The sequence below is a fragment of the Anomaloglossus baeobatrachus genome, chromosome 1 (assembly GCF_048569485.1).
Source record: "Anomaloglossus baeobatrachus isolate aAnoBae1 chromosome 1, aAnoBae1.hap1, whole genome shotgun sequence".
Classification (NCBI taxonomy): domain Eukaryota; kingdom Metazoa; phylum Chordata; class Amphibia; order Anura; family Aromobatidae; genus Anomaloglossus; species Anomaloglossus baeobatrachus.
Genome location: NC_134353.1, coordinates 597,695,519 through 597,708,374, shown reverse-complemented (window position 1 = coordinate 597,708,374; position 12,856 = coordinate 597,695,519). Strand labels below are relative to the sequence as shown.

Here is a 12,856-nt window from a genome sequence, read left to right as displayed (position 1 = left end):
GCATCCACAGGGAAGAGGCAGGGAGGACACTTTGGGTGGAGAGCAGAGTGGGTGTGTTAGACACAGTGGGTGTGTTAGATAATTTAGGCACAGCCCTAGAGCCACAAAGAATTATGGGAGTTGTAGGAACTGAACCCAGGAAGTCAGAAGAGAGATAAACCCCATCAGAGCTGGAGCCAGTAATGAGGATGTGCTGCTAGAGCACGATAAAAGGTAATATAGCTGAAAAAACATGATAGATGTGTAGAGAGGCACATATTAGCAAGATTTATCAGAAAAAAAGAAAATAAGTTTTGGTAACTGGACAACTTTAACTTGTGGGGTTTTTTCAGATTTTTAAAAACTTTTATTTTTTACTTTTTATTTAATTTACTAGTCCTCTTAGGAATCCTGAAGCTGCACTAGTCCAATCGCTATTGCTATGCAGAGTAGGGCATCAGCACTGCTCAGTATAGCTGAAATCATGATCTATGAATGCTGGCTGGCAGCCGCCATTCACAGGAGTATTGTCATGACAGACAAAAGGGTAATCAGATGAACCTGGCTGGATGACAATCCATCAGCACCAAGCGATCATGTGCACCGCTGGAAACAGAGAATAACGCGCTCCCCACTGGCGTGTGATAGATCCCTGTCATAGAAGGTGGGACAGAAATATGTTGCCTCCCTGCGCTTCCATTCAGTCTGTAAGACTCAGAGAAGCAGGTGCCATGATGTGAATAGATGGGGAAGCGATAATTCTGTATGGGGACTGTGTGCTGGGTGGAGGACTCTGGATGTCATCCTACTGTTGGGGGTGGGTATGGGGGCATCATACTGACTGGGGGAACTGTGTGGGATATCATACTGTTTGGTGAGACTAGGGGGTGATAATATTGTGTGGGGGTCACTGGGAGTTCCAATGCATGTGGGCTATGTGGAGGCATCATACTTTGCTAGGGTACTCTGGGGTCATCATACTGTGTGAATGGAGGGTGCTGTGGGGGAATTCACAATGTTTTATATAGCACACTTTTGGGGTGATAACCCCTTAGTGCAAAAGGAATTATGTATTTGTCTGTGCTAGGGAGTGCATGTGTGGAAGGTGCTCAGGAGAGCTGAGCTCATTCCATGCCCGTTAGATGCAGGCTGTATTATGTAGCCAGCATCTGAGTCTAACAGCAGTGGCTTTAGGTAATCTCTGATCCCTGCAATTAACCATTAAGACGCCAATGTCAATATCTGCTTGCAACTTTTATTTGGAATGGCCACCAGTTACCATGGTGGCGAGTGGCCCTGCTATAGGGCCCCATGGCTACCACTGTGAATCCCAGTAAAATATTACAGGTCTGGAAAAAAGGTGGCACAAAACAAAGATTTATTTATTTATTTTAAACAAGCATCTGACTTTTTTTTTAATCAAAAAATAAAGAAAAAAAATCCATTTACGTTTAGAATAATACTGTCATGAAGAATTATGTTTACAGGTGATTTTTTTTACTATAAAATGAATGCTAGATAACATCTAAAAAAACAAATAGCAAAAGTTTTTTCACTACCATTTTATCTCACTTGGAATTTTTTTCCTGTTTCTCAGTATATTGCTTGGAAACAATATTAATGTCATTGAGAACTACAACTTGTTCCATAAAAAAACAAGCCCTAATATGTCTAAGGTTGATAGAAAAATAAAAACTAAATGTTGAGGTGAGAAAAAGCTATAGGGCAAAAACTAAAAATCATCTAGTCTGTAAGGGGTAAATAAAGAATGATTATCACAACTGCTTTTGTGATAATCACAAAAACAATTTAAATAATAAAGAAAATACCAGAACACAGTGAAAGTTATCATGACTATTACACACACAGATGAAGCTCACTTACCCCCAGATTTTGCTTCTTCCTTTTCTTCTGGGGAACCTCCAGACCAGCCCCACATCCAGCCAAACCATCCTTTTGAGTTACCGTCCTCATCTTTAACTCCTGGTCTGAATATTTTAAGTCCAGCTTTGGTTGCCTAAAGGATTACGACAAAGGGTTAGCCAACGCTTTAATATTCATCCTCCTTTTACACAAGAACTGACATTGTTTTATGAAGACAAACATTAAATTAAAGAAAAAAAAAAACTTTACCTCCATTTCCGCCTGTTGCCTTGCCAGTGTAATGCAAAAGATGTCCAAAGTTCCTTCCTGCTCCTGCAACATCAAGGTTTAACAGGTTAAAAACTCTTTAGTATTTCTAAGGTAGAGACCCCATAGGCAAAGAAAAAACTTCAAGCAGTACTAAGGGTATGCTCACAATTGCTCATTTCTGGCCTCCTATCATAAAGGAAAGCTATCATCAGAAAATTACCAGTTGATTAAATAACAATTTTGTGTTAAATGTATAGTTTAGAAATTTTTGGCCAACACCTGACAGAAACCTACTTCAAGGCATTTCATTGACTTTATGGCCTAGCTATAAAACATATCACTACTGCCTTATAGGTGGGAGTATGACATACAAAATTGACGAAGAAGAAGATGAACCAGTGCCTTTGAAATGTGGTGCTAGAAAAGGATGTTATCAATACCATGAATGTCAAGAAGAACAAGCAAAATTTTGGAATAAATCAAGCCAGACAAGTCACTTGAAGCAGGGATCACCAAGCTATGGCTTGCCTACTTTGGACACATCAAACGAAGAGATCAATCAATGAAAAAGGACATTGTGGTTGGAAGAATAGAAGCAACAAGGTGAAGATGAAGACCAGCAACCTGATGGCTTCATACAATCTAAGTAATGGCAGAAAAGACCCTGGTGGACTTATCTAAACTTGCACAAGATCGAGCTATCTACAGAGCATTCATCCATCAAATTGCCTTAGCTCAAGAACGAAATAAAAAGGGACCTAAAATAGGATAAGTAAAATATCGGGCAAAAGAGAAGAAAGTGTTGTGGAAGGCGAGCTGCTATATCCATTAAAAGAAACATGAATTACTGAAACAGCTAGTTCTTGTACTTCAACATACATTTTTGGCTCCGAAAGATGAGCTAGGGGTTAGTTTTAACGGATGTCTTATATTTTGTATTGGCTGGGTTGCCTGTTAATGGAAAATGACTATTCACTCCCTTCCTCCAACCACCCCTCTGCACCGATGTCTGTGACTGGAATGTGTTTTAATGGAAATGAATATTCAAGAGAACATTTAAAGTGTCTGCATAACTACAAGTAAAACATCGAACATGGAGTCTGTATACAGCAAAGGGATATCTAACAGAGATACTGAACTGTACAGAGTCACAGGTCATTTATTCAGGAAACATCTATATACAGTAGCAAGTCATAAACCTGTATTGAAGTACACAGTAAAATCAGGTATATTGATAAATTTTGCACGCTATGATGTCACAATCACCTCTGTCATACGAATAATGTCCTCAGATGGTTTCTTTGATGTTATCTTAGTCCGGTACAACTCTTTGTATCTCTTAGTCTGTTGACGGTGCTTCCGAATATGTCTCCATGACCACATTTGAACACGTGGCTTTACATTGACTTCAAGGATGCCAGTTATAGCATAATTCCACCTATTCCATTGTCAAAAGAAAGTCGTCACGGTCTTATATAAAATTAATGTAAAATGCTGATCCAGAAATGCAGAGATACATGTATAAATAAAGTATTCATTACAATCAATATAAACCAAACCACAAATGCCCGATGTTGGCGAGTGCAGGCTTCCACAATTTGACTAGTCTGATCCTCATTGTTTATGCTGCTGCCATTATGAGGAATGTGTTGGCATATAGGCCACAATCACACCTTCAATTATTGTACTATAAACTTGGCAATCCAACATCTGTCAGCTTTCCAACCTATTGGCATGAGATTACAATCCATTATAAAGCACACCTAACAAATTAAAATTCTAAATGTGGTTCACCACTGCCAGATATGCAGGCAGCATATTATTTTGTGGCCATAGGAAGTCATTTCCACTACAGAGATAATTCCCTTGCAGCTTGTGACACGTTCCCATATATTATGATTGATATAGCAATGCCACATTGAATTTTATTTCTATGTATTGTGAATGATCAGAATTACTATAAAGTTAATAAAATAGCTGCAAAACCTAATAGATAGATAGATATATATATATATATATATTATATATCTATCTATCTATATATATATAAAGCCGTGTGTGTGTGTGTGTGTGTGTGTGTGTGTGTGTGTGTATGCGCGCGCGCGCGCGCTAAAGGAATCCGCACCGTCGCATTTGCAATCACAAAATTTTGCACAGACACTCCATGTGACTCAGGGAATGCCATAGACCAAGTTTTGACAGGAAAGTTTAGCCCCGCACCTTACAACTACTCTCCAAATAACCTGCCTCCATTAAAGTGAATGGAGCTGCGAGGTACAGGCTATTAATAGCAGCTGTGATTGGTTGCTATAGGAACAAACGACATTCATAGTATAAGAAACTTATGTGTGAGGTAATAAGATGTCAGTGGGGAGACAGAGACAGACAGACAGGCACAGACAGACAGGCACAGACAGGGAAAGAGACAGATAGGAAAAAAAGCCAGACAGACAGAAAGACAGACAAACACACACTAGGAAAGAGACAGACAGGGAAAGAGGCAGAGACAGAGACAGAAAGAGGTACACAGGGAAAGAGACAGAAAGCGGCAGACGGGGAAAGCGACAGACGGGGAAAGCGACAGAGAGAGACAAACTGACAGAGTGATAGAGAAATAGACAGACAGGGTATATATATATATATATATATATATAATATATTATATATACACACATACACACACATATACAAACATATAGCATAAAATATGGTTTATACATAACTGTATATACAATCTGATAAAGAAAACACAGAAATTCACTGGAAAAAAATTAATCAGACTTGACAGCAGTAGATACATTTCTAATAGCAATTATGTACGGTTTTATATGAAAAAGTGTATTATATATCAAAATTTTCTATTTCACATTTAAATTGGCCATCATATTCTCTCCATTCCCGAATGTGAGTAATCATGTAATTAGATCATTACCTTGCAGTTGGTGTTGTTTTCACTTACCATTCCCTAGCATTATTGTGAACACCAACATCAGGACGGAATTTTCTATATGGGAGATTCCTGGACATCATGTCTATAGACTCAAGAAGCTCCATAACACTGTGGTACTGAAAGCAAGAATGATTAAAAAAAAAGTTAATCACAGAAAGGGGTAAGGTATGTTTGATTTAGATGAAGGGAATTTTGTTTACTTACCGTAAATTCCTTTTCTTCTAGCTCCTATTGGGAGACCCAGACAATTGGGTGTATAGCTACTGCCTCCGGAGGCCACACAAAGTATTACACTTTAAAAAGTGTAACCCCTCCCCTCTGCCTATACACCCCCCGTGCATCACGGGCCCATCAGTTTTGGTGCCAAAGCAGGAAGGAGGAAAACTTATAAATTGGTCTAAGGTAAATTCAATCCGAAGGATGTTCGGAGAACTGAAACCATGAACCAAAAGAACAATTCAACATGAACAACATGTGTACACAAAAGAACAAACAGCCCGAAGGGAACAGGGGCGGGTGCTGGGTCTCCCAATAGGAGCTAGAAGAAAAGGAATTTACGGTAAGTAAACAAAATTCCCTTCTTCTTTGTCGCTCCATTGGGAGACCCAGACAATTGGGACGTCCAAAAGCAGTCCCTGGGTGGGTAAAATAATACCTCGATAAAAAGAGCCGTAAAACGGCCCCCTCTTACAGGTGGGCAACCGCCGCCTGAAGGACTCGCCTACCTAGGCTGGCATCTGCCGAAGCATAGGCATGCACCTGATAGTGTTTCGCCACCTTCTGCGAAAGACGTGATAGAGAGACATCCCGCAGCGGCTCAAAAGGTGGTTTTTGAAGAGCCCGTAGAACCATGTTGAGATCCCAGGGTTCCAGCGGACGCTTGTAAGGTGGGACTATGTGGCAAACTCCCTGCAGGAACGTGCGTACCTGCGGAAGCCTGGCTAGACGCTTTTGAAAAAACACGGAAAGCGCCGAGACTTGACCTTTGAGAGAGCCGAGAGACAAACCCTTGTCCAATCCCGATTGAAGGAAGGAAAGAAACCTGGGTAAGGCAAACGGCCAGGGGATAAACCCCCTCTCAGAGCACCAGGCTAAGAAGATCCTCCAAGTTCTGTGATAGATCTTGGCTGACGTTGGCTTCCTGGCCTGTCTCATAGTGGCAATGACATCTTGAGACAACCCTGAGGACGCTAAGAGCCAGGACTCAATGGCCACACAGTCAGGTTGAGGGCCGCAGAATTCAGATGGAAAAATGGCCCTTGAGATAGCAAGTCTGGTCGGTCTGGGAGCGCCCACGGTTGCCCCACCGTGAGATGCCACAGATCCGGGTACCACGACCGCCTCGGCCAATCTGGAGCGACGAGGATGGCGCGGCGGCAGTCGGACCTGATCTTGCGCAACACTCTGGGCAGCATTGCCAGAGGGGGGAATACATAAGGCAGTTGAAACTGCAACCAATCCTGAACTAAGGCGTCCGCCGCCAGAGCTCTGTGGTCCTGAGACCGTGCCATGAATGCCGGGACCTTGTTGTTGTGCCGAGACGCCATGAGATCGACGTCCGGCGTTCCCCAGCGGCAACAGATCTCTTGAAACACGTCCGGGTGGAGAGACCATTCCCCCGCGTCCATGCCCTGGCGACTGAGGAAGTCTGCTTCCCAGTTTTCTACGCCCGGGATGTGAACCGCGGAGATGGTGGAGGCTGTGGCCTCCGCCCACAGCAGAATCCGCCGTACTTCTTGGAAGGCTTGACGACTGCGAGTGCCGCCCTGGTGGTTGATGTACGCAACCGCCGTGGCGTTGTCCGACTGTATGCGGATCTGCCTGCCCTCGAGCCACCGATGGAACGCCTTGAGGGCTAGATACACTGCCCTTATCTCCAGAACATTGATCTGAAGGGAAGACTCTGTCGGAGTCCAGGTTCCCTGAGCCTTGTGGTGGAGAAAAACCACTCCCCATCCTGACAGGCTCGCGTCCGTCGTGACCACAGCCCAAGATGGGGGCAGAAAGGATTTTCCTTTCGACAGAGAAGTGGGAAGAAGCCACCACTGAAGAGAGGTCTTGGCTTCCAGAGACAGAGAGACGTTCCTGTCCAAGGACGTCGGCCTCTTGTCCCATTTGCGGAGAATGTCCCATTGGAGTGGACGCAGATGAAATTGCGCGAATGGAACTGCCTCCATTGCTGCCACCATCTTCCCCAGGAAGTGCATGAGGCGCCTCAAGGGGTGCGACTGTGCCTGAAGAAGGGATTGCGCCCCTGTCTGCAGCGACCGCTGTTTGTCCAGCGGCAGCTTGACCATCGCTGAGAGAGTATGAAACTCCATTCCGAGGTACGTCAGTGACTGGGTCGGAGACAATTTTGACTTTTGAAAATTGATGATCCACCCGAACCTCTGGAGAGTCTCTAGAGCAACGGTCAGGCTGTGTTGACAAGCCACCCGTGAGGGTGCCTTGACTAGTTAAGGGATCACCGACTGGCCCTGCCTCCTTCAACACAAAGCTAAAAACTGATGGGCCCGTGATGCACGGGGGGTGTATAGGCAGAGGGGAGGGGTTACACTTTTTAAAGTGTAATACTTTGTGTGGCCTCCGGAGGCAGTAGCTATACACCCAATTGTCTGGGTCTCCCAATGGAGCGACAAAGAAAATTATTTTTCAAGTAAATATTATCTCCACTATTACTACGTGTAATATCAATATCAGTCTCCTCATGCAGGGAGAACATATAGTACATTACCAAAAGATTTGTGCAACAAACTTCCTGGTCTAAAAAATGTTATAAATGGTGGAAAACCTCACTTCATTGACAGTGACACTTTCACATGTTAACTATTAAAAGTCATGGCCACAAATCAATAACTTAAGGAGGTTGGCCACTATTTTTTTTTTACTTATGCCCTATCCAAACCATAAGTCATCAATATCTGATCGGTGGAGCGATGAGCTGTTACTGTCAACGGCTGCAAGTTTTCAGATGCTGCCGGAACACAGCAGCTCTGTTACAACTGAAGACGCCAAAGTCGGGTGCTGCAGATGCACCCCCTATTCATCTGAATAGGGGATGGATCTGCAGTGCCCAGCCATGATAGTGCTACTGTGTTCCGGCAGCATCCAAGAATTGCCGCTGGTAACAAAATGATTGGCAGGAGTGCTGAGTGTCTCGTATGCTGCCAAAATACAGCAGCACTATCATATCTAAAGTGGCTGTGACTCGCCCACCCCAGGGCTATGGGACACCCGGTGCCGGGCCGGACTAGCCCGGTGGTAGTCAGTGGTGGCTGGGCCCGGCTCCGTGGCCCTGGTGGGTGTCAGTAAAATATGTGGCTTGGTGAATAGAGTTTGTGTTCGTGACGCCACCTGTGGTATGCGGCTATCAAGCCGCCGCTGCTGTGTGAGGCCTCCGGGATGGTGTTATGGCAGCAATGGTGGTACTGCTCCCCACAGGTGGAGCAATGCCCGGGGCACTGTTGGTGCTTGTGAATGTCTATGCAGCTGAAATAACAGAGACCACTTCAAGGGTGCAGTTCAAGTTCTTTACTCACAGTTCTGCAGGGACCCTTGGGCTGCTGGGACCACTGTCAGGGACCTCCGCCGTGTCTGGGTGAATCCAAGAGTGAAAGCCGGTGTCCTTCTCTTAGTGTCTCTTTCTCGGCTGTCTTCACTAGCCTTGCCTTAGTTAAGATGACCCTGGCTTGGCCTCCACTACAGCCTCCAGGCTGGGGGGTCACCTGTCGGCTGATTACCCCTTTTCTGGACGTCTGCTATGGGTTCTGGCCCTGGGAGCTTACAACGTCCCTGGGCCTCGGTTTTTACTGTTTGGAGATTGTCTTTGCACTCCTCCAGTCTCTAGGGACCGTCCCCTGTCGCAGCTTAATCACTCCACCGATGTCAATGTGGAACAGGCCCCCGCAGCCCGCAGCTACCCGTAGCGCCTCTAGGCCCTCGGCTTCGGTACCTAACAAGGACTGCTCGTGGTACCTACGGGACTACCCGCGGCCCTGCGACTCCTTCTGTCTCTGCGTGGTGTCACCTGGACCTCTGGGTCCCAGGTTCTTCACCAGGAAGCGTCTCCTTCTGGTTCTCTGCTCCTGCCTGACTTGGAGCCTTTCTTTTCTTCTCTCTTTCTTTCTTTCTCCTTTTCCTTGCCTGCTTCCAGCAGGCCTCCTCCTCCCTCCTTGCTCTCGTTCTTCTTCTCCAACTACATGCTCACTGCTTACTCTCTCACTCCCTGAGGGAACTGACTAAACTTGACCTTCCCTTCTCTATCTACTCTCAGATGGCTCCTCCCGCCTCCCCAGTTGCTAAGCTACCACCCTATGGGAGCAGGGATGGGTCTTACAGCCCCTCTCAGCATGCAGCATGGGAGGGTTGCCTGCCACTTTCCCTGGTCCTGTGTGTCCCTAGCAATGGGTGTAGTGTGGATTTACCAGGGGACCGGAGTTCACTCTCTTCCTCTCCCAGAATGGGGCATCACACCGCTGATGGGGTGCAATGACCTGTGGCGACGGAAGCCTCAGGGGCGCCACACTCCCCCACAGCAAATCCCAGCACGTCCTCGGGCTGAAAAACAACAAAAACATGTGAAGAAACTGCAAAACATTTTTGTATGCAAAACATGAAACAATAAAACATTTCTTCCCTTTATGGGAGGCACATATCGGTAAACGTTGCGAACTTCTTATAAAGAAACTATGTGTGCACTTTCAGTTCATTGCACAGTTTGGGCACATCCCCCATAATTCTGGTAGGGGGCACAACAGGTGCAACTATATACATTTTCGGCTACAACAAGTCCAGTAGCCCGACAGTTCGTTTCTTTCAATCAACAATGGGACAGAATCAACCAGCCATTAAGTCCAATGGCCTGGTTACATAAGACACATACACATTCACCGGGGCCCACATTCCAGTTCAGTGGCCCGGTAACACATAAACATGGGGGGGTGACGTCTTCAAAAAGCATGAGGGGCAGTACAGCATGAAAGGGTGTCATCTTCGAAAAGAATGAGGGGCAGAAACACAAGGGACTTCTTCAAAAAGAATAAGGGGCTATGTACAGTTCGGCAGCTCTTCATCTTCCTTACTCTCGAGGATAGATGTCAGGATCCCACTCCGGCATGGCTCCTGGCAGCAGGTACGCTGACGAGATCATCGTCTGGGTCCCTTGAGCACTGGTCCCTGACCTTCTGCGCTGTCCCACAGCCTGGATTGGAGTGGGGCTGCCTGTAGGCGTTGCACGGCGCTGCTGCAGAGGGCTGCTTGTCTGCAGGGGGCTATTGCTGTGGTCTCTGGGGCCCTGCTTTGGCCGGGCGCCCTGCATCACACGCGCCATGGAGATCCTGGTCTGCGTCTCCTGGGTAACTGTTGTAGGCCCGCTGCAATGTTCTGCGGCCTGGGTCTGTCTGTCTGGAGGGCTGCGGCTGCTGCTGGCAGGGGAATCGCTGCGAGATGGCATGGCGCGGCGCCACTCCGGTTCCTCCGGGGTCGCTTCTTCCTGCACAATGCGCACATGCAGCGCATACCACCCGCGGTCCCCCATCAGCCGGGCATACTCAACCACATCACCCGGCTTGGCATCGCGCCCTGGGTGGCCTCTGGGCAGGTGCTCCTCAATATCTCTCCGGGCCACGAACACATCCTTGCCCAGGCCGGGCTCTCGGATGAAGCCCCAGCCACCTTTCTGCCGAAAATCAACTACGGTGCCCCGTCTTACTGGGCACTCGGTCCCCTTCAGGGCCTTCCTGACCTCTTCCTTGGAGGCCAGATTGGCGACTTCTCGGGCCCTTCTCTTCTCTTCCCGGAGTTCCCGCTCCCGCTGGTACTCGACCACCAGCCTCCGGCACGTCAGCTCGTTGGCCAGGGGAGTCTGCCTGGGGAGCAGCGGCCGCTGCAGTCTCCTGGTTTCTATGGGTGCTGCGTCCCAATTCACTCCTGGGGATGCCATTCCCTGGAGGCTCACAGGGGGACTCGGCAGGGGGCCCACTAGTTGCTCAGGGTTCATCCCACCCCAGGCTCCGTCTGCGGGGGTCTCAGGCAGGCCTCCGGTGCTCCACCGAGCGTCCGCTGGGTAGGCCGGGAAGGCCAGGGGGTCAGTGAAGGGGCTAAGCGGGGGTTCATGGCGGGGCCTTGGGTCCGGACTGGACGGGGTTTCTGGCTGCTCACCCTGCGCTTGCTCCGCGGCATCCATCCACCGTTCCAGATCCTCCGGCACCCTCGGTGTCTCTCTCCGCCGGTCCGCCTCCATGCTGCTCAGCCTCCGGGCCAGAACTCTCATTTCTTCCTGGAGTCGATCCAGCTTGCAATCCTCTCTGCCGGTCCCTGGCGCACCTCTCTGCAGCTCCTCCGTCATGCTTCCGACCTGGGGAATGCTGCCTGGAACACTGCTCGGGTGCTCGACCACGCCACTCGGCTGCTCCCTTTCCCTTCTCGGAGGCGGGGCCAGGGGCTGCACTAGCAACTGGCACCAGACTGGCGCCCAGCCCACCATGGCCGGCATCACTCCGTTTGCGATAAGGTACATTTTCTTTATCTGCTGGTCTGGCCTTCAGGTTCTCTTTGCCAGTCGGCCAGCTTATCTGGTCGCCATCTCTTCTTCTTCCGCCTTCTATGGCGGGCACCGCTTCGCGCGCTTTTCTTGGACAAGGGGGCGGGGCCTCTCTTCGCGCCCTTTCTTCTTGCACGCCCCCCTTCTTCCCGCTCTCAGCAGCGCTAATGGCGGCGGTTTCTCAGTAAAGTACACAGTCTGTCACACGGTTCTTCAGGCGCACAGTACCCGGTGTGACCGGGCACGAAATCATCTGAATAGGGGATGGATCTGCAGTGCCCAGCCATGATAGTGCTACTGTGTTCCGGCAGCATCCGAGAATTGCCGCTGGTAACAAAATGATTGGCAGGAGTGCTGAGTGTCTCGTATGCTGCCAAAATACAGCAGCACTATCATATCTAAAGTGGCTGTGACTCGCCCACCCCAGGGCTATGGGACACCCGGTGCCGGGCCGGACTAGCCCGGTGGTAGTCAGTGGTGGCTGGGCCCGGCTCCGTGGCCCTGGTGGGTGTCAGTAAAATATGTGGCTTGGTGAATAGAGTTTGTGTTCATGACGCCACCTGTGGTATGCGGCTATCAAGCCGCCGCTGCTGTGTGAGGCCTCCGGGATGGTGTTATGGCAGCAATGGTGGTACTGCTCCCCACAGGTGGAGCAATGCCCGGGGCACTGTTGGTGCTTGTGAATGTCTATGCAGCTGAAATAACAGAGACCACTTCAAGGGTGCAGTTCAAGTTCTTTACTCACAGTTCTGCAGGGACCCTCGGGCTGCTGGGACCACTGTCAGGGACCTCCGCCGTGTCTGGGTGAATCCAAGAGTGAAAGCCGGTGTCCTTCTCTTAGTGTCTCTTTCTCGGCTGTCTTCACTAGCCTTGCCTTAGTTAAGATGACCCTGGCTTGGCCTCCACTACAGCCTCCAGGCTGGGGGGTCACCTGTCGGCTGATTACCCCTTTTCTGGACATCTGCTATGGGTTCTGGCCCTGGGAGCTTACAACGTCCCTGGGCCTCGGTTTTTACTGTTTGGAGATTGTCTTTGCACTCCTCCAGTCTCTAGGGACCGTCCCCTGTCGCAGCTTAATCACTCCACCGATGTCAATGTGGAACAGGCCCCCGCAGCCCGCAGCTACCCGTAGCGCCTCTAGGCCCTCGGCTTCGGTACCTAACAAGGACTGCTCGTGGTACCTACGGGACTACCCGCGGCCCTGCGACTCCTTCTGTCTCTGCGTGGTGTCACCTGGACCTCTGGGTCCCAGG

The 12,856-nt window shown here is 48.7% G+C and overlaps 1 protein-coding gene across 1 annotated transcript in view; it reads right to left on the bottom strand.

The window, feature by feature from the left end:
* VPS13A (vacuolar protein sorting 13 homolog A) overlaps positions 1 to 12,856 on the bottom strand; it is a 368,017-nt gene that overhangs the window by 230,645 nt on the left and 124,516 nt on the right. Inside the window, exons 12-15 of the mRNA XM_075318171.1 lie at positions 5,072 to 5,178; positions 3,379 to 3,550; positions 2,113 to 2,175; positions 1,864 to 1,996 (exon numbers count right to left, since the gene is read on the bottom strand). Coding sequence (XP_075174286.1) covers positions 1,864 to 1,996; positions 2,113 to 2,175; positions 3,379 to 3,550; positions 5,072 to 5,178 — 475 coding nt within the window. The remainder of the gene's footprint in view (positions 1 to 1,863; positions 1,997 to 2,112; positions 2,176 to 3,378; positions 3,551 to 5,071; positions 5,179 to 12,856) is intronic.